Below are 24,007 nucleotides of genomic sequence, written 5' to 3' on the forward strand. Positions count from 1 at the left end.
TGAAAGAATCAACAACATTACGGAAGCCGTAAAAGTCCATAAAATTCTTCATGGTGACAAAAGACCTTCAGCTAATTGTGGAAGAGAATGAAAAGGTTCAGGCGCAAATAATTGAGTTGCTGATTGATATAAACCACGGGAAATTGAATACAGCGCTCCTCACTCCAGCACAATTGCAAGACGCAGTAAACCACATCAGACAGCATATACCAGACCACTTGAAGCTACCAGGGAAGAAGGATGATCAGTTGCGGACAATTTATAAACTGTTGACTGCCAGAGCTACTACGTTGAAAAATGACTTGGTGATTGCTGTATCTATTCCTCTCTTCAATGACCAAGTGTCTCAGCTGTACAAAGTTTTTCCGATTCCGTTTATGTTTGAAGGAACGAAGATGATAGCCACATCGAGGAACCAGTTTCTTATATACAATTATAATGCGGATGCTTACCACTTGATGTCACAAGCGGAGCTAAACGGATGTCAGCGATTAGCAGAAAATAAATATGTATGTCAAGGAGGATGGCCGTGGATAGACGCAAATGACAACTCATGTGAAGTGTCGTCGATAAAGCCTCTCAATAGCCACAGATGTCAATTTACAACAACACAGCTTGAACATCTATGGACAAAGTTACATGCATCGAACAGTTGGCTAGTTAGTTCTTTCAACATTACGTCGGCACATCTGCAATGTAATCCAGGAGGTCAAATGATAATGAAATTGCCACTTCAAGGGATAGTGGAATTGCAACCTGGATGTACTCTGCGTATCAAAGGTGTTTTAATTTCTGCACCGGTACAATTGAAGTCGGAGCGAATTGTGGATAACAAGATGATGTTGATCACCAATGTTACCGAGATAACTGCATTTAATATGGGTCCACTGAATGATATGAGGATTAACCATACGGATACCATGCAAGGACTGCTTAAAGAAATCGCTGAGTTGAAGAAGACGAAGCTGAACCTTAGAGGACTGGATTTTCATCATCATAGCGGCATGGCGTCATTAATTATAGTACTTACATTCGTTTTAATAGCAGTAGTATTAAACATTAAAAATAAGTATAAAATGAAAAGGGCATTAGTTAGGATAAATTTAGATGTACCAAAACCACGTGAAGAAACAGGAAGTAGATTATAAAGATGATGGAAATTATGGGGGTAAATAAGCCCCGGGGAAGATGTTCACGGATGAGTGAACAGATTTCATAAAATTATTTTAGTTGAATAGAGGAGATAAGTTGTGGAAAGGAAATCTATTGTTAACAAATGTACAGTCCACAAATAAATACAAACACCAAAGGGGCAAGCATGTGGGGGTCTTTAAATAAGATAAGAAACTGTAGTGAGCAGACCTTCGATTTAGAAATAAATAATACAGAATTTTCAATTGCTGCATGTGTTATGGTGGAGTTAGATTATGGGATGTAATCTTTACTCAGACTGATAAGCAAGTGCAGCATGTTTGCTTGCCACATGTAAGATAGCTATGTGTGTGTATGACCTCCTCCTAAGGTTTATGGTGGCACGGTGCATATGCATGTGTACAGTTAGAATCTATCTCTCTCTCATTTACACTTAATGATAATTTAGGTTAAGTCATATTATCATAACTAGTTCTTAAGAAATATTTTTAATAAATAAATTCAGTGTGGTAAAAATATTCCAACGGTGCGTACATTTCTTCCGCGAACATGTACAAAATATGTATCAGGTGGGTCTGCATTGTGATACAGCCCCCCTTTAATGATACCGCCCTATTCAAAGTCTTCAAATGTTGGTCACATTTTTCAATTGATTTTACCCTTATTTGGCATGGTAGCTTTTTCAATGTCAATGTTTTGGAGACGCGCCCACATAAAAGTACCTCCTGATTTCACCTATTTCGGGGGTTTTGATTATATTTTCGAATCGATTTGGCTTAAAATGTGTGTTTAGGCTAATATGGGGTTAGAGAACTATCTTACATGGGCTATTATAAACATTTGATGTATACTTTTTTAAATATATGACTTATTATTTAGGTTTTTGATTCTCAAATTTAAATCTCTGCCTGAAAAATAGGATCAGGTTTTTTGAAACACTATAAATTGCCCATTACGTGAACCTGTATTGACATTTTTGTGATACGTATTTATTTCTATTCAGTCGAGTCATTATTTATACTAACAATTGTGCTACTTATGCGAGCCAGACCTGTGAATTATTATACTTTAAATACAATGCATTAAACTACGGGCTGGCAACGCGGATCGGGCCAGCTAGTATATCTATAAAATAGGAAAAATTTTTTCGTGGGTAATTATATAGACGCAAAAACCGCTGAACAGACATATTACAGCATCGCATGAAAATAACATAGGCTATATAAATTGGTGTAATTTAACTTGGAACTGGAGATATAGCATTAGAATCAGAATTCTAGATTTTGTAAAGACACATCTATTATTTCGTTAGATATACAGTCTTCAAATTGGGATTGTGTAGCAGAATTTTGTACAAAAAGTAAATCATTATCATATTATCTAATTATATTGAAATAGGTAATGTTTTGCTAGCATACATATTTTCGGCCGCGTTCACATATTTTATGCACCAAACCCGATATATAGGTCCTATTCTAATAAAATTCGGAATGAGTAACGAAATTTGGCGCAAAAATGAATTTGCCAAATTATGTTGAAATAGCTGCAGATTTGGACATAGCTCCCATATATTTTTTTTCGGCCGATTTCATGTATTTGATGCACTAAACATGCTATGTATGTCAAATATCAATGTAGTATGACATTTGTGACGGAATTTGGTATAAAAATATTTGTTGTCAAATTATATTAAAATCGGTTCAGATTTAGATATTATTTTATAAGGAAACATAGACCAACACGCCTTTATAATAGTGTTAGGCTAATAGTAACAAGTAAAAAAGCAGCAGGAAGAAACTTAAAAAAAATCAAGAAAATTCCGTCGGAAAATACCACCCGAAGATGTGGTCCTGCTTAAGTAATTTGTGTCATAGGCTGTATTAGCTGTTCCGAACTGTTACGAAATTTGACAAATTTCTGTGAATTGTGTTGCAAAATCATGGCAATAACGAATATCTGGGGGTACCGTTATATGGGCGCTATACTAAAAAGTGGAACTATTTAGATAATTCTCTTCTAAGTATGTAAAGTACTTTTAAGGAATTCGTTTTGTGGATTTTAAAACAATTCCATTGAAAATTTTGGCTGAAATCATCAAAATACCGAATATCGGGGGTATCGTTATATTGGGCAATACGATATCGTGGACTTATACAAAGACTCAAAAGGAATTCCTTGTGTAAATTTTCAGACAATTCCGTTGAAAAATATGGATAAAATCATCGAAATACCAAATACGGAGAGGGGGTTCATACCGTTATAGGGTGATCCGAATATAGGGGGTTACCGTTATATATATATATATATATATATATATATGATATCGTGGACCTGTATGCGGACTGAAGGAAAGAAACCGTTGTCTATTCTAAAGAATAATAATTAAAACGTTTTTTATACGCCTGAATTTTTCTTCTTTTTATTCACATGTTTGTTGACCAAACGATTGATTGTTCACCCTTCTGAAAGAAAAACAAAAAAACGTCGTATATTCTAAAGAATAATAATTAAAACCTTTTTTATACCCTCCACCACACTGTAAAGGGTATATTAATTTTGTCATACTGTTTGTAACTCTTCGAAATAATCACGTCAGACCCAACAAAGTATATATATTCTTGATCAGCGTAAAATTCTAAGACGATTTAGCCATGTCCGTCTGTCTGTCTGTCTGTCCGTCTGTATGCCCGTCTGTCTGTTGTAATCACGCTATATTTCGAACGAATTAAGATAGAAGTCTAAAATTTTGCACACATGTTTATTTTGCCAATAGGTAGGAAAAGTTCGTAAATATCCACGTTTTCATATAGCCCCCATCTAACGGTACCTCCGTATATTCGGTATTTTGATGATTTTAGCAACATTATTCACCGGAATTGTTTCAAATTTGGTGTTTGAAGTTCATGATGGATGCTACAGCCTAAGGCAGAAAATTGTCAATGCAGGTCCAAGTCTTCGAATAGCCCCCATATAACGATACCTCCCAATATTCGGTATTTTAATGATTTTAGCGTCATTATTCACCGTAGTTCGTAATGGGAACTACAGTCTGTGACAGAAAATTGTCTATACAGGTCCAGGTCTTCGTATAGGCCCCATATATCAGTACCTTCCTGTATTAGGTATTTTGACGATTTTAGGTACAATACTCACCGAAATTGTTTGAGATGTCGTATTTGAAGTTCGTTATGGAAGCTACAGCCTGTGACAGAAAATTGTCTATACAGGTTCAGGTCTTCGTATAGCTCCGATATAACGGTACCTCCCTATATACGGAATTTGATGATTTTAGCTACATTATCACCGTTTATTTCAAGTTTCGAATTTAAATATGGTAATGGCTAATGACAAACAATGCCTATGTAAGTCCACGTCGTGCAGGTCCTAATATAACGGCTATAGTCGGTATTTTTAAGATGTTAACAGAATTATTGACGAATGTTATCGTTTTCGATAATTTCTAAATTCGTTCCAAATGGTGGAGGGTATTCAAAGTTTAGCCCGGCCGAACTTACTACTTTTTTCTTGTTATATTCCTGAAATTGTTTTCTTTCTAATTAAAAATCACAAAATATTCCTATATAAAATATTGAGTGCATATAAAATCAGAAAGGATAGCGAAGCGCTCCTGGTTGTACCTTCGGACATTCGGATTAGTCTAAAATGTTGTTTTTGTAGTTCGTAGCGGTTCTAGCTCCGTTGGCAGGACATTTCCAGTGTGAAAACATAGTAGACCACGATTCCATGTAACGGTACCCACCGATATTCAGTATTTTGATTCCGGTTAGGCAATCCTTTTGGTAGTACATGCCCCCATATAGCCCCCATACATTTCATTGTGTTTTCATAACTTTAACTTTATTATCCAACCGAAAGTGAAAGACAATTTGAATCCAGATACTCTGTATGTTATAAGCCATAATGTACATAAGTAACTTAATATGCACTCATTTTTTTCAGATATATCTGATTGCTTGTGGAAATGTAGAAGGAAGTTGGCAGCCTCAATGTCCAGAATGCGCATTAAATATGGCGCACTAAAACTATCAAACCTTTTGCCACCTCATTTGCAGAACGAGAAAGTAGCTATCGCAGCAACAAACCCAATTATTACTGGCTGGATAAACCCATTTTTAGTCAGGTAAGTAGATCTTCTATCTATATCTATAAAAGAGGAAAATGTTTCCTTTTTTGTTTGTTAAATTAGTCAAATTATATTCAGATTTGGATATAGCTCCCATATATATTTTCGGCCGACTTTACATATTTGATGCACCCAACGCGATGTGTATGTCCGATTCCAATAAAATTCAAAATGTGTGGCGGAATTTGGTACAGAAATAAATTTTTCAAATTATATTGAAATCGGTTAAGATTTAAATAGCTCCCATATATATTTTCGGCCGACTTCACATATTTGGTGCTCCAAACACGATATGTCATAAATTGACAGATTATATTGAATTGGTTCAGATTTGGATATAGGTTCTATATATATATATATATATATATATATATATATATATATATATATATATATATATATATATATATATATATATATTTCGGCCGATGTCATGTATTTTATGCAGCAAATACAATTCCAGGTAGCGAGCGCACTGGGTTCAGCTAGTACAATATAAACGCAATACATTTCTCCCGACATTGACGGCCGCATATTCCATCTATTCAGTTTAATTTTCTCATTATTATAATTGGACGAAATTATTTCGTAAATCGAAGAAAATTAAGTAAACTTTCTTACATACTGTAAAATTACGATTAGAGATACGAGGGCAGTTCGGAATCCTCTTAGCCAAGCACAAAAAGCGGGGTATAAATAGAAAAAGTCAAGTTTTTTGGAAACTTCTATCTCTCTTGTATTTGAATTTGAACGTGGTCCTACAAGCATTGAAGATGAACCACCTAATGGACGTCCAAAAACAACAACAACAACATAAATTATACCCAAAGTGCATGATATGGTATTAAATGATCGACGAATAAAAGTGAGTGAAATTGTTAATATTATGGATATCTCAAATGATCAAGCCAATTTAATTTTGCATGAAGAAATACAGATGAAAAAGATTTCTGTAAGATTTGTGCCGCATTTGTTAACAGTCGATCAAAAACGCATAAGAATGAACATTTCTAAAGCTTGTTTGGATCGTTTTAAGCGAAATAAAATAAAATGGATTTTAAGCGTCGTTTCATATCTGTTGATGAGACATGGATCCACTATTTTACTCCAAAGAAGGCAAAAACAATTCAATCGGCTGGTAAGGTTATGGCAACGGTTTTTTGGGGCTAAAGGGTAAAACAATAAATTCAGAGTACTATTGCAACCTTTTGGATCAATTAAATGTACAAATTCGGGGAAAAACGTCTTGGCTTACAACACAAAAAAATATTTTTTCATCAAGACAACGCACCAGCGCACAAGAGTTTTTTAACAATGGCTTAAATGAACGAATTAAAGTACGAGTTGCTTGACCACCCACCTGATTCTCCTGATTTAACTCCCAATGGCGTTTACTTGTTCCCAAATCTAAAAAATTCAATGCGGGCAAGCGTTTTACCTGAAACGATGATGCAGTTACAGTTGTTTGTTTTTTGAAGACCTTGCCGAAAACTATTTTAATCAAGGGATAGAATTGCTAGAAAAGCGTTGGATTAATTTATTGAAGTTTCAAGACATTATATTCAAAAATAAAAAAATTTTTGAAAAACTAACTATTCTGTTTCATTGATAAGCTTAGAAGTTGCAAGACCATAAGCCTTTAAGATGTAAACAAGTTAAAAAGCAGTAAGTTCGACCGGGCCGAACTTTGAGTACCCTCCACCATTTGAAGAAATTTAGACATTTTCAAAAAATAAAATCCCTTAAAAATTCTGTTAAAATCTTAAAAATACCGAATACAGCCGTTATATTGGGGTCTATACGACGTGGACGTACATAGGCATTGTTTGTTATACGCCATTACCATAATCAAATTCGAAACTTGAAATAGACGGTGAATAAAATAGCTAAAATCATCAAAATACCGTATATAGGGAGGTACCGTTATATCGAAGCTATACGAAGACCTGGACCTGATAGACAATTTTCTGTCACAAGGTTTAGCTTCCATAACGAAGTTCAATTACGACAGTATATTGTGAGTATTAAAGGGAGGTACAGATATATAGGGCCGATACGAAGACCTGGATCTGCATAGACAAATTTCTGTCACAGACTGCAGTTCCCAAACTCTTAATACGTAATTTGAGACAACTACGGTATATATATATATATATATATATATATATATATATATATATATATATATATATATAAATATATATATATATATATATATATATATATATATATATATATATATATATATATATGTATATATATATAAATATATGATTACACTCGTTTGATTTAATATCCAAATACAATCGATTTATTGACTGTTCCTTTTCAATGTGAATTGAAGACTAACTAAATTACATTCTACTTATTCTAAGGTAAGCGACAGCGCGCCAGCAGTCGCCCGTAGTTCCCACGATGGCCTCTGCTTAGTCGGCAGGTATGCAATGGTAATTGGGGTGGTGTCAATGACAATGAGGCGCGTGTGCATGGTCAGCCAAAAGTACACGCGCAACCAAAAGTACACGTGCAGCCAAAGAATAGTTGGGCGATTGCACAAATGCAGCGCGTGTGCAATGTCAGCAAATCTACACGCGTTGCAGGGAGAGTGGCCGTGTTAACTCTTCCCCCTCAAAAATCTACGTCCCGTAGATGTTAACAAATGTTGGGAGGATCTGTTCCCAGTGGCCTAGGTCCGACATCTGGTAAGGTCACTCTACCATTGACCTTTTTCCAAAGGTAACCAATTGCCATTATGAGAAGCACCAAAATGAAAAAACTGGGAATTCCGCCGGCTTGAACCCCTTGTGTGAGTTGTTTGAGTCGCTTGATGTTTGTAATGCTTAGTTCATGAAGGTAATCGATGTCAACCCTGTTGCCCTGACTTATCACCTTAGATAAGACAGGTGGAAGCACCTGAAGTCGCTAGAACGTTAGAGAATATTTTGTCATCAAGTTCGATTGTCTCGTTATAAAACTGGATCACGTAGGTTCCGTTCAACTGTCTCGTTGTGCCATCGGATCGCAATTCTCCCACGTAGTTTGTGACGAATATCGTGCCTTCCTTCACAAGCTCCAAAATGGTCTGGTTACCCGTACGGTATCGGCATTTAGCGTCCCCTCCTTTCAATAAGTTTGGAACACAATCGTCGTCCTCTAGTCCTTCCAAGTCGGACATTTCACAAACGGTAAAGTTGTTGGTGGACGAACAGCTGCCCGTTATTCCATAAGTCTCATCCTGATTAACCAGCATCTTTTTATATTCGATGTCAATCCTCTTGCCATCGAGGATCGAAGCTCTTGTGTGTAGTAGGTTATAGTCCCTCCTTCCTAACTTCGGCATAGACACAATATAAAGAAGCATAGACCCGTTCACATAAATCGAGGGAGTACCGTGTTCGATAGCTTCTATCTCATTCTCGTAGGGGAGTGTCTCCATCTCAGCAAGGATCCTATTGATTTCCTCCCTGTCAACTATATTCGTATTAATTATCCTGCTCTTGACCAGCTGACAGGCTCTAACGATTTCGCCGACTTCCTCACTAATTATGGAGATTTGGTCCAGTAGACCTAATTCTAGTCGATCCGTGTTGGCAGGGTCGATGTGGTTTTTAAATTCGTCGATAATACGATTGACCTTCAGCAGTACCGCCTCCATTTTAGAAAAAAGTTTTCCGTTAATCTTGTACTGGTGGTTGTTGTTCTCGATGATCTCGTTCTCGCTACTGAGAATTCTATTCCAATCGGCTGCGTCTGGTGATCCAGCCACCCATTTCCAAGCTGATCCAATCCAGTCAATGGAGCGCAATACCCTGGTAGATTTTCCGCCAAGACTACTTAGGCGATTACTGATCTGATGTAGGCGAAAATCAACTGTCTGGGCTCTCTGTGGGTCTCGCATTGTTGATTTGACTGTAGCTGCTATTTCCTTGACGAGCTCCCTGTATCGGTCTAGGTCTATCATGTGGACAAGCTTGAAGTGACCGTTGGTAATGCGACCGGTTCCATCCTTCACAGATATAAGGGGTGCATCATATTGATAAATCTGGGCGCCACGCGTTGTCGCTACTAAGGCTAAACTAAAATAATGATTACAATGTATATACTTCTCATTCTCGTCCAGATGTTAAATATGTTCTTCCTCTCAACATTTTAATAGCCCTCTTACCATGGATTCCTTAACATTCCATCATTTCTAAACATTCTTAACATGACATTTGTGAAATTTTTTACCCGTTTCAGTAGTCAAGATTACTCTTCCTTCATGGGATACAACCTCCTTCTTATACCGCTTCCTAAATACAATCTGATTTCTAAAGACATTCAGCGGAACCTCAACATGTGGAATAAGGTCGGAGGCATCTCAGCGCTATGCACTGTAGCGGCGGTAGAGCCTCCCTCGGTTGCAGTTATCGTCTCTGAATTCCCCTCGCTAGCCGTATCTGTCTCAGAGCTAGTAATGACATTCACATGAGTCTTCAATCTCGATAGACGGGATAGAGCATTGGATCTCCCTGGTGCTGGTTACTCGCGTAAGAGGTTCTGCGGGTTTGCGTAGTTGGATCAACCTCCATTTTCTCAACCGTACCGTGTAGTTGAGGTCTGTTCAATCCATGCTGACTAAAACCATAGTGGCTCCGTTCCCTTGGAACCATCCTGTTCCTAGCATGGCTCACATTAGAACTATGTATAGGTCGTTGTCGGAAATTCAGATTCTGTATGTCCAAGCAAGCAGTGTAAGCCTCCGGAAGGGTCTTGGGCTTTTGCACTATCAACATTCGTGATAGCTCCCCATCCAAACCTCTTATAAATACGTCCAGAGCCCGGTTACGATATGTTTCTATGAGCGCATTAACTGTCTCCTGAGAATACTCCTCTGTCTTTATCTTATTAATAATCAAAGAGAATTGATGGTTGACGCTCGCATAAAAGGAATCCACATTCGAGCCAGCTGGCCCAACTGATGTTCAAGAGTTCTTACATCCCTCTTATCCGCATAATGAAGAGACAAACACCTTTTGATCGACGGCCAATCATCGTGGAATATATTATAAGAGATCAATGCTGTAGCTCTATAAATCGGCTTATTCCTAACAATAGCATAATCCCTGAGTATCTCTTCTACCGCGTGAACCCACGAGACATATTGGGAGGGTTCTCCCTCGAAGGTTTGCAACTCCTTAACCGAATCAGGTAGACGACCAATGTCGCGCAAGTCGTCCTCCGTTGAAGGACCTCGTAACGGCTCCCCAACTTGGTCACTTGTTGTCAAACCAAGGGGTCGCTCGAGCTCCTTGATACGCGACTCGTTCGCCTTTATCTGCTGCATTAAAAGGTTGACCATTCCGGTCAGTTCGGTAATTTTCTTGGTTAAGGAATCCATGTTTACAAATTCTTTAAAATATTAAGTGTATTTTTTCACATTTTCAATTCCAATGGTAATTATTATTCAGTTACATTTTTATTTTCTTAATAATGGTCAATGTTCAGTTCTTTGGATGTATTTCCCTTTTTTCCTACTCTATTCTTAATATTTAAGTAATTTCTATTTCCTATTTGTTCTTAAGTTTTTCCACAATATTAAATGTTCAGAATTACAATAACGTCTAATTTCAGATTTTTTCGGATTGCGAAGAATAGCTTTAATTACTGAGCATCAAATTTAGTAATATTTAATTTATATTCGTTTTTTCTTATTTTCAATAGTATTTCAATATCATTTAAAATTTACTTGATTATTTAAATTCGTCAAAAGTATTTATTCTAATGATTTCTAATGTTAAGTTTCCTTTTTTTTTTTTAATCTCTCCTGTCTGTGTGTCTGTCTGTCGTTCGAACGAATTGTGATATATATATATATATATATATATATATATATATATATATATATATATATATATATATATATATATATATATCACAATTCGTTCGAACGACAGACAGACACACAGACAGAAAGACGGACATCGCTAAATCGTCTTAGAATTTTACGCTGATCAAGAATATGTATACTTCGTTGGGTCTGACATGAGTATATCGAGGAGTTACAAACGGAATGACAAAATTAATATACCCTCCATAGTATGGCTGAGGGTATAAAAATGGCAAATTAGGTCAAACTTAGAAGAAAACAAGTAAAAAACTTGGAATACCCTCCACCATTTGGAACGAATTTGGCAATTATTAAAAACTATAAAATCCGTTAAAAACTCTGTTAAAATCTTTTAAATGCCGAATATAGCTGTTACATTAGAGTCGATACGACGACATGGACCTGCCTAGGTAAGTTTGTCATAATCTGTGAATAATGTACTAAAACCACCATAATACCAAATATCGGGAGGTACGTTATATGGGAGCTATATGAAGACGTTGACTTGCACAGACAATTTTATGGCTTAGGCTGTAGTATCCATTACGAACTTCAATTACCAAATTGGAAACAATTCCGGAGAATAATATCGCTAAAATCATCAAAATACCGAATATTGGGGGGTACCTTTATGTGGGGACTATACGAAGACGTGGACCTGCACAGACAATTTTCTGTCATAGGGTGTAGCATCCATTTTGAACTACAAATATCAACTTTGAAACAATTCCGATGAATATTGTCGCAAAAATCATCAAAATACCGAATATCGGGAGGTACCGTTATATGGGTGCTGTACCAAGACGTGGACCTACATATCCCATTTTCAATACCAAAAGTCCTTCAGACATAATATATATACGCTTGAGTTCAATCTTTTTATCAATCTACTTTAATGTGAGTGATTTCCACAGACGGACATCGCTAAATCGACATAGACTTTGTGGGGCCTAAAATGTATATTTCGAGGTGTTACAAACGGAATGACAAATTTTATATACCGTCCATACTGTAGTGGAGGGTATAAAATCAATTCCAAAAGAGAAAAGAAAAAATCCAAATGCTATTTCGAGAAGAAATGGTACTATCTTCCACCCACAGTACATAAAATTGTAATACGTGCAAACGACAACGATCGGAGGAGGCCGAGGAGGAGTCTAGAAACAAAGATAAAAAAGTTTCGACTAAATCATACCCGAAAAAAAACAAATACAGACCTTATTAGCCGTGTTCTGCTGAGCTTTGACCTTCTTATAAGGGACAAATTCAAAACCTGTACTTGATTTACTTGAATAACATTGAAATTTAAAAATATACATAGATCGCTTTGATATAATTTTATTTTGAATTGTTATTTTATTTTGTTTACAAAAAAAATGTGAAAATAATAAAATTTGCAGTTGATTTGTGTGAAAAATACTTCTTTTTTTGAAGCTACCATTATAGGGCGACTCTACCTGGAGGTTGGCCGTTCCAAATAATTTTCAGTAAGATTATTCATTAACTATTTTGAACGTAAAATCTCAAATAACAGAACAATCTGGTGTGTAAATGTGACAAGGATTGGGCAAAGGTACGTTGTAAGGGACCATACCAAAATATGCGCCGACCATATCTATTTTGACACGTTTTTTATTTTTATCCCAAAAAAGTACCATAACCAAAAATTCTTATTGATATCTGCACTGAAATTATTTTTGGACGCTGTTCCCATACGACCTCGACCATTGTGCATTGGACGGATATTTGCCATATGAAAGAAGTTTTGATATGGGCGTGTCGACAATTTTTGTTGCTTTGAATGTGTTAGCATCCTTCAGTCAAAGAACGATGTAGGTCCTTGTGTTGAAATGCTAGATGTTATTTCTTGTATTACGCACTAATTTAATTTTCCACATCTTTCAGTCAATATTCAACGGAATGACAAAGTTAATATACCCTGCATAGAATGGTGGAGGGTATAAAAAATAAATCTATTGAAGCTTTATATAGCAGAAAGCAGTAAGTTCGGCCGGGCCGAACTTTGAATACCATCCACCTTTTGGAACGAATTTAGAAATTTTCAAAAAATAAAATCCGTTTAAAAAATTCTGTTGAAGTCTTAAAATACCGAATATAGCCGCTACATTGGGGTCTATACGACGTGGACCTACATAGGCATTGTTTGTCATAAGCCATTACCATATTCCAATTCGAAACTTTAAATAAACGGTGAATAATGTATCTAAAATCATAAAAAAAACGTATATAGGGAAGTAAAGTTATATCGGAGCTATACCTGTAGTATCCATTACGAAATGCAAATGCCAAACTTGAAACAATTCCGATGAACAATGTCGCTAAAATCATCAAAATACCGAATATGGGGAGGTACCGTTATGTGGGGGCTATACGAAGACGTGGACCTGCACAAACAATTTACTGTCTTATGCTAGGAACACAATTGGAGCGAACGACGAATTTTTTCGCGGCGTATGTTCGTCGTCAAAAATAAAACACATATGTGTATATGGAAGTGCACACAATCACGGCACCGGCGAAAATTTCGTCGGTCGCCGCGAACTCAATTAGCTTTATTTCTATTTCATACGCCGGCGACCGGCGAACAAAACAGTACAAGGTGGCCATACTTGTACGAATTTTATGTGTTTTAGTAAATAAAGTTACTTTTTACTTTAAAATTTGTTATGGTCACTCTACTATCTGTTACTCGTATAAAAAAAACATAATTAATTTGTTTATTTATTTGTGTACTTGCGCCTGAGTGAAGATGGATATCAGTGAATTTATAACAGAGAAGATGGACATAAGTGAAATTATAATAGAGAACGTAAAGAATTATGTGTTCTTGTATAATTCATTGTAGTCAACAAATGAGCAAAAAGTAAACAACTTCATCAGCTGTTTTATAATTTCGTCGGTATTGTGTTCCATACGACGAATTTTCGCGGCTCATTTTGTCGCCGCGTAGGGCGAAATTCGTCGTTCGCTCCAATTGTGTTCCTAGCATTAGGTTGTAGTATGCATTTCGAATTTCAAATACCAAATTTGAAACAATTCCGGTGAATAATGTCGCTAAAATCAACAAAATACCGAATGTCGGGAGGTACCGTTATATGGGGGCTACACGAAGACGTCGACATGCACAGCCAATTTTCTGTCTAAGGCTGTAGTATCCCTTTGGGACCTTAAATACCAAACTTAATACAATTTCAGTGAATAATGTTGCTAAAATCATCAAAAGACCGAATATTAGGAGGTACCGTTATATGGGGGCTATACGAAAACGTGGACCTTCATAGCTCATTTACGAACTTAACCTGTCTACTGGCAAAATAAACATGTTTGCAAAATTTTAGCCTTCTATCTTCAGTCGTTCGAAAGATAGCGTGATTACAACAGAGAAACAGACATACAAACAGACACACAGACAGACATACGGACAACATAGCTAAATCGACATGGAATTTTAGGCTGATCAAGAATATATATACTTTGTTGGGTCTTACATGAGTATTTAGAGGAGTTACAAACGGAATGACAAAGTTAATGTACCCTCCACAGTGGTGGTGGAGGGTATAAAATTCGCTTTCTTTGTGGATTTTAAGACCGTATTTGGCAACGTATTAAGAAAATTTTTTTATACCATCTGTCACAAGCCGGGTATCACACAAATTCCTTAAAAACTTAGATAATATATAAAACAACACTGAATATGCAGTTTGGACAGGAGAAGAACTCACAGATTATTACGAAATCAACTCGGGAGTCAAGCAAGTGTGTCTTCTTTCTCCTATTCTATTCTCGCTATATATTAACGATATACATAAACATATACAAGGAGGGATAACCACTGAAAATAATAATATACGTTTACGTAAACGTAAAATACTTCTAATCTAGGTATACATATATATATATATATATATATATATATATATATATATATATATATGTTTATGTATATCGTTAATATATAGCGAGAATAGAATAGGAGAAAGAAGACTTGACTCCCGAGTTGATTTCGTAATAATCTGTGAGTTCTTCTCCTGTCCAAACTGCATATTCAGTGTTGTTTTATATATTATCTAAGTTTTTAAGGAATTTGTGTGATACCCGGCTTGTGACAGATGGTATAAAAAAATTTTCTTAATACGTTGCCAAATACGGTCTTAAAATCCACAAAGAAAGCGAATTTTTATACCCTCCACCACCACTGTGGAGGGTACATTAACTTTGTCATTCCGTTTGTAACTCCTCTAAATACTCATGTAAGACCCAACAAAGTATATATATTCTTGATCAGCCTAAAATTCCATGTCGATTTAGCTATGTTGTCCGTATGTCTGTCTGTGTGTCTGTTTGTATGTCTGTCTCTCTGTTGTAATCACGCTATCTTTCGAACGACTGAAGATAGAAGGCTAAAATTTTGCAAACATGTTTATTTTGCCAGTAGACAGGTTAAGTTCGTAAATGAGCTATGAAGGTCCACGTTTTCGTATAGCCCCCATATAACGGTACCTCCTAATATTCGGTCTTTTGATGATTTTAGCAACATTATTCACTGAAATTGTATTAAGTTTGGTATTTAAGGTCCCAAAGGGATACTACAGCCTTAGACAGAAAATTGGCTGTGCATGTCGACGTCTTCGTGTAGCCCCCATATAACGGTACCTCCCGACATTCGGTATTTTGATGATTTTAGCGACATTATTCACCGGAATTGTTTCAAATTTGGTATTTGAAATTCGAAATGCATACTACAACCTAAGACAGTAAATTGTTTGTGCAGGTCCACGTCTTCGTATAGCCCCCACATAACGGTACCTCCCCATATTCGGTATTTTGATGATTTTAGCGACATTGTTCATCGGAATTGTTTCAAGTTTGGCATTTGCATTTCGTAATGGATACTACAGCTTATTGTATTGCCTATGCAGGTATAGCTCCGATATAACTTTACTTCCCTATATACGGTTTTTTTATGATTTTAGATACATTATTCACCGTTTATTTAAAGTTTCGAATTGGAATATGGTAATGGCTTATGACAAACAATGCCTATGTAGGTCCACGTCGTATAGACCCCAATGTAGCGGCTATATTCGGTATTTTAAGACTTCAACAGAATTTTTTAAACGGATTTTATTTTTTGAAAATTTCTAAATTCGTTCCAAAAGGTGGATGGTATTCAAAGTTCGGCCCGGCCGAACTTACTGCTTTCTGCTATATAAAGCTTCAATAGATTTATTTTTTATACCCTCCACCATTCTATGCAGGGTATATTAACTTTGTCATTCCGTTGAATATTGACTGAAAGATGTGGAAAATTAAATTAGTGCGTAATACAAGAAATAACATCTAGCATTTCAACACAAGGACCTACATCGTTCTTTGACTGAAGGATGCTAACACATTCAAAGCAACAAAAATTGTCGACACGCCCATATCAAAACTTCTTTCATATGGCAAATATCCGTCCAATGCACAATGGTCGAGGTCGTATGGGAACAGCGTCCAAAAATAATTTCAGTGCAGATATCAATAAGAATTTTTGGTTATGGTACTTTTTTGGGATAAAAATAAAAAACGTGTCAAAATAGATATGGTCGGCGCATATTTTGGTATGGTCCCTTACAACGTACCTTTGCCCAATCCTTGTCACATTTACACACCAGATTGTTCTGTTATTTGAGATTTTACGTTCAAAATAGTTAATGAATAATCTTACTGAAAATTATTTGGAACGGCCAACCTCCAGGTAGAGTCGCCCTATAATGGTAGCTTCAAAAAAAGAAGTATTTTTCACACAAATCAACTGCAAATTTTATTATTTTCACATTTTTTTTGTAAACAAAATAAAATAACAATTCAAAATAAAATTATATCAAAGCGATCTATGTATATTTTTAAATTTCAGTGTTATTCAAGTAAATCAAATACAGGTTTTGATAATATATATAGATTTTTTCGTTCGCTGTCCCTTATAAGAAGGTCAAAGCTCAGCAGAACACGGCTAATAAGGTCTGTATTTGTTTTTTTTTTTTGGGTGGAAGATAGTACCATTTCTTCTCGAAATAGCATTTGGATTTTTTCTTTTCTCTTTTGGAATTGATTTTATACCCTCCACTACAGTATGGACGGTATATAAAATTTGTCATTCCGTTTGTAACACCTCGAAATATACATTTTAGGCCCCACAAAGTCTATGTCGATTTAGCGATGTCCGTCTGTCTGTCCGTCTGTGGAAATCACTCACATTAAAGTAGATTGATAAAATTTTACTCAAGCGTATATATATTATGTCTGCAGGACTTTTGGTATTGAAAATGGGATATGTAGGTCCACGTCTTGGTACAGCACCCATATAACGGTACCTCCCGATATTCGGTATTTTGATGATTTTTGCGACAATATTCATCGGAATTGTTTCAAAGTTGATATTTGTAGTTCAAAATGGATGCTACACCCTATGACAGAAAATTGTCTGTGCAGGTCCACGTCTTCGTATAGTCCCCACATAAAGGTACCCCCCAATATTCGGTATTTTGATGATTTTAGCGATATTATTCTCCGGAATTGTTTCCAATTTGGTAATTGAAGTTCGTAATGGATACTACAGCCTAAGACAAAAAATTGTCTGTGCAAGTCCACGTCTTCATATAGCTCCCATATAACGGTACCTCCCGATATTTGGTATTATGGTGGTTTTAGTACATTATTCACAGATTATGACAAACTTACCTAGGCAGGTCCATGTCGTCGTATCGACCCTAATGTAACAGCTATATTCGGCATTTAAAAGATTTTAACAGAGTTTTTAACGGATTTTATAGTTTTTAATAATTGCCAAATTCGTTCCAAATGGTGGAGGGTATTCCAAGTTCGGCCCGGCCGAACTTACATTTTTTTACTTGTTTTCTTCTAAGTTTGACCTAATTTGCCATTTTTATACCCTCAGCCATACTATGGAGGGTATATTAATTTTGTCATTCCGTTTGTAACTCCTCGATATACTCATGTCAGACCCAACGAAGTATACATATTCTTGATATATATATATATTTCACAATTCGTTCGAACGACACGATATATATATATATATATGTATATATATATATATATATATATATATATATATATATATATATATATATATATATATATATATATATATATATATATATATATATATATATATATATATATATATATATATGTAGTATGTAATTTAGTTAGTCTTCAATTCACATTGAAAAGGAACAGTCAATAAATCGATTGTATTTGGATATTAAATCAAACGAGTGTAATCATTTAAATCCTGCCGCTGTTGGTGCGGCAGGAACATTTTTTTGAGCGAGGTCCTTCCGACCTCGTTAAGTAGTTAACACGGCCACTCTCCCAATTTTGAGCGAGGTCCTTCCGACCTCGTTAAGTGGCGCCCGAGGGACCCACAGTTATTGTGGGTCTGTGTTCCACAGAGAGAAAAATGAAAGGAAAAAAGGAGAACTAGACAAAAGAAACAGTTATTAAATAACAATGAAAATTGAAATAAATTGAATGCTACACAGTCCGCGTGGAGACAGAAGTGAACAAATTGCATGAAGAATATTTAGTGACTGAAAATTAACAAGAAATATTGAGTCTATAGTGACTTTAAAGTGAATACTATAGTGATAACTCTGAATAAAGAAGATGGAAAATAAGAATGAAGATTATGAAAAAAAAAACCATAATGGCAAAACTGGTGGACTGTCACAATATTGTGAAGTCAAGGTTCGACTCCTTGCCATACCTGAAATAGCACAAGATAAGAGAAAAGGATAATGGCAAAACTGGTGGACTATCACAATATTGTGAAGTCAAGGTTCGACTCCTTGCCATACCTGAAATAGCACAAGATAAGAGAAAAGGATAATGGCAAAACTGGTGGACTATCACAATATTGTGAAGTCAAGGTTCGACTCCTTGCCATACCTGAAATAATACACTGCTGTGAAAATAATAATATACGTTTACGTAAACGTAAAATACTTCTAATCTAGGTATACATATATATATATATATATATATATATATATATATATATATATATATATATATATATATATATATATATGGCAGAGAAATTCAGGAGGTTCATTGAAGTAACCGCGTATAAAATACATCAGCAACGAGCTAACCTCGGATGCTTCAAGCAAAAATAACTCCTTGAATGATCGCAGCCAGCAACTACCAAACCACGAGTCGCCAAAGATTTTTAAGGTTTGGAAGTTGAAACCGGCAGATAAGGGTTGTGGTATTGGCGAGAGAGACCGGATAGAAAAGTGGAGCCGTTTCCTGCTTGCAAGGTTACCTGGGATAATTGATATAATATATTATAATTATTTTCAAATCTATGTATCTAACTATTTTTTATATAGTCCAGATCTACAACAATTCCAAATTCAAATACAGTCCACTAAAATACACACATTAAGCCACCCCGGAGAATGTACAAAATATTTTGGACATACTTTTGAGTGCGGCTGGGGCGCTGGGAAAATCTAACCATTAAAAATAAATATTTCAAAATTGTCCATTTCCCAGTGGTCATTAAATATCATACTTTCGTATACTTTTCTCACCCTCTTACATATATTTATATATACAAACATCACTACCTCTAGAGTATCGACGATCATTCCTCACAAATTTATACCCTAGGTACATTTATTGCACTACTTGGAATATCAGATTTCAGCCAAGTTTCAGATATACCAAGAAAATTCAAGCCTGATCCCGATAAAATAGTTTTAAGCTCACAAAACTTCGTTGTATTCATAGACGACCTAATACTGCGCGAGTTTATATGAGCCACATTGAACTTATTACTGCAGGAAACTAAAACGGATTTAATATAATTATTGTTGCTGATCACCTGCCCCAAATTAGTACTAAAAGACATCAAATACATAAGACGTAGTTGTGGAGGGAACCAATTATAAGAATTCAAAAAAATTACACTAATAAAATTGTATTCCAAAAAAATCAGTAATGAAAAATAAATACAATTTTAACGCAGCTGAATACTACAAAATGTATTAAAAAAGTAAATTAAATGATCAAGCACAAAAACAAGCATCAAGCACAAAGAAAATGAATGGAATTGAAAACAATTAAATTAATCAAAAATTAAAATAATTAAAAAAATCAATAGAAATTTTAATTCGAAAAAAATAAATATTGATATACAAATTCAATTCCTACCGCCTTCCGAATACGCAAGCATTGACTCAAATTGACTAACGTTATAAGTATCCTCTCTACCATCAGAAAAAACCAGCCATGCCTTTACAAGATCAGAATTCAGAATCTTAAATTTTTTGACTACTTTACTTTAAATGCGATGCAGCAGGCGAAAAATTATCATTAAGGTACACTCTGTTATTTAAAGCAACACCTTGAACACCAAGTAGATCACAGATTCGAAGATTGCGAGTTTTAAAATATTCTCTCATCAGGCTATCACGCAACGCAACTTTGTTAAATTTAACAAGAATCTGTTTTTACGATTAATATAACAAACATGATTGATGTCCTGGCTGGTTATAGGCATGTTATAGAATGATCCCAATGCAATAACCGGCAACTCCAAATCATGCAAACCTTCAGGCAATGTGGCTCATAGGAATGATCGTCGATACTCTAGAGGTGGTGATGTTTGTATATATAAATATATGTAAGAGGGTGAGAAAAGTATACGACCGATTCGCTTGGGTGTAGATTCAATTCTAGTTTTATTTCAAATATATTTTTCTTAAGTGCTACAAAAACTAATCTAACTTAACCTAATCGCAGCCCCACAATTATTCTTATCTATTATTAGATTTAAAAGGAAACATTACATGGCTGCGTGTCTCTTCATTCAAGTGATCTTGGCTACCTACTGGCCCATCGATATCTGTGTGTGTTGGTTATGATCTTTATTATCATACACATTATCGTATACGACAGCGCACAAGATCACTGAACTATACACATCTGATATTTAATGACCACTGGGAAATGGACAATTTTGAAATATTTATTTTTAATGGTTAGATTTTCCCAGCGCCCCAGCCGCACTCAAAAGTATGTACAAAATATTTTGTACAATATATTTCTAGTGATATTTCTCATAAAGTTGTTTTCAGATCATCTGTGATAGGTAAATGTGAAACGCTTTTTATTGAGGTTATGTCTGGCGATGAAAAGGTTCTGTTTGGTGTTGTGTATCTTCCTCCTCCAGGTGCTAACTTATATTATTATTTTTGATAGTGACATTAAAACTCAATAGACGAGCTTTTGCTTTAAAAATTTATGTTATTTACTGTGTTATATATTGTTAAAATCAGTTTGTAATTTGTGTTTTTTGTAAAACAGATCCGGAGGAAATCGAAATATTGGATGAGTAAAAACGGAAAAATTCAAAAATAAAAAAACATAGTTTTTTAATGACCTTAAGCCAAGCAATTAACCAAATAAATTTTTGAATATTTGTATACTTATTGTTTCGTTTGGCTTGAGGTCAGAATTAAAAAAAAACAGACGAATTTGTTTTATTTTATATTTCTATTTATTTTTCGATATTCGACTATCTTCGATAGTCATCATCAGGGATTTGACTTGAAAAAGAAAAACAATTAACATTTAGTATAAATAAATAAAACAAAACACTATTACGACAATTACATTGGATTCTATCTCTTCTGTTTTCTAGGTTATCTGATGCAGCTTTTCCATCCTTTCTTTTTTACTCGAATTTTCCAACTAATTTTACCTATGTTTTTCGCTGACATTTCTATAAATTTGAGCGCAATGTTCCGTGTCAGTTTTGTAGTTCATTCGTTTATGAGGGGGTACATTTATAATGTGTAGCATTTCTAGCATGTACCCACGTTTGTAGTTATTTTCTTGTGCCAAAATGTCGACATCTTTGAAATTGGACCTATGTCCTTCTTGTTGGCAATGGGCAGCAAGGGCAGTTTTTTGCTCCATAGGCTTAGTTTTTGTCTTTTGGTCCGATTTAAGAGAGCTAATACGACTTTTTAATTTAGATTTTTTTGTCCCAACATATGCCAAGAAGGACATACGCCCAATTTCAAAGATGTCGACATTTTGGCACAAGAAAATAACTACCGACGTTGGTACATGCTAGAAATGCTAATTGGTTTTTTTTCAAGTCAAATCCCTGATGATGACTATCGAAGATAGTCGAAATATCGGAAAAATAAATTAAAATATTAAAAAACAAATTCATCTGTTTTTTTTTTTAAATTCTGACCTCAAGCCAAACGAAAAACCAGAAGAAAAAACGTTTTTGAAGATATTCTTAGTGACTTGTTTTTAGATTATTCAAAAATTGTTATAGTAGGTGATTTTAAGACTAATATATTTGATCCGCATAAATCTATGTCTGTCCGTTCAGTCTGCTTCCGATTAAACTTGTCAGTTTTTTATAATTCCAAACCTACTCACTATGATGTCACACATCGTGCGTCTTCACTGCTTGATTTTATGCTGTTAAATGATTGTGCTATGGTACAGCTTTCCTGATCAGGCAATATGTCCATCGATATCTGACCATTCACTCATTTTTGCATCGTTAAATATTGTATTGACTGATCAGGTTTTTTTCTTATCTATCAGCCTTTAATATTGATATGCTGAATGTTGTGGATGTTGACGCTAAATGTTCTCAAATATCAAATCTTTTTTTGGGGTAGTTTGATTTTGTTCCTTTGGGGCATAGAAAAATGCGATCTGATGATAATTGGATTAGTTCAAATCACATTACACTTGCTCGATCACTTCCTGATTTGGCTTTAAAGGCTTACCTTGATAATAAAAGCAATGATAATTGGAAAAATTTTTTGTCGTTATCGTAATAAAGCGAAGTTAGTTATTCGTCGTGAGCCTAGAAAGTATTACTCTAAGAAATTTATTGATTATGATGTGTCTCTTAACATTGATGCTGATGATCTGAACTATTTTTTTCAATATCGGAACTCACATATGCCTAATATTGATTTGCAATTGTCTAACCCACGCAGTGATGGTTTTTCTTTTAGTTGTGTTTGTTTGGAAGAAATTATTAATGCACTGAACAGAATGAAGTCTAAATCTGTCGGAGTTCATGGAATGCCTGTCGATTTTTTGAAATTAATCTTTCCATATGTGTGTGATATTGTTTTGGATGTGTTCAATTCTGTTTTGATGTCGTCTGTGTTTCCTTGTTTGTGGAAGCAAGCTGCTGTCGTTCTAATTCTAAAGGGGAATGATCTGTTGATTATCTGAACTATTTTTTTTTTCAATATCGGAACTCACATATGCCTAATATTGATTTGCAATTGTCTAACTCACGCAGTGATGGATTTTCTTTTAGTTGTGTTTGTATGGAAGAAATTATTAATGCACTAAACAGAATGAAGTCTAAATCTGTCGGAGTTGATGGAATAACTGTGGATTTTTGATGTGTGTGTATTGTTTTGGATTTGTTCAATTCTGTTTTGATGTCGTCTGTGTTTCCTTGTTTGTGGAAGCAAGCTGGTGTCGTTCCAATTGTAAAGGGAAATGTTGTCCATGACCCTGATGATCTCAGGCCTATATCAATTCTCCTTGTGATGGCTAAGGTGGGTGAGCATGTTATGAAGGACCAAATACTTGCTCATGTTGCATGCAAGATATATAATGGTCAATTTGCGTTCCGTAGGAATCATAATACCACCAGTTTACTTCTTTACTTAACTGAGTTAGTGAGATCTAATCTTAAAAAGGATACTGTTATTGTTTCGTTGAATTTAACAAGGGCATTTGATTCT

General features: G+C 35.2%; 1 protein-coding gene across 2 annotated transcripts in view; it reads left to right on the forward strand.

Annotated features, from left to right (window-relative positions):
* LOC101891093 (uncharacterized) overlaps window positions 1–24,007 on the forward strand; it is a 622,803-nt gene that overhangs the window by 246,505 nt on the left and 352,291 nt on the right. For both annotated transcript variants that reach the window (XR_009344233.1, XM_059131841.1), the window contains exon 5: window positions 5,113–5,293. Coding sequence is in view for 1 of the 2 variants with exons in the window: in XM_059131841.1 (XP_058987824.1) it covers window positions 5,113–5,293 (181 nt within the window). In the remaining variant the exon portion in view is untranslated. The remainder of the gene's footprint in view (window positions 1–5,112; window positions 5,294–24,007) is intronic.

This window comes from Musca domestica, unplaced genomic scaffold (assembly GCF_030504385.1).
Source record: "Musca domestica strain aabys unplaced genomic scaffold, Musca_domestica.polishedcontigs.V.1.1 9, whole genome shotgun sequence".
NCBI lineage: Eukaryota > Metazoa > Arthropoda > Insecta > Diptera > Muscidae > Musca > Musca domestica.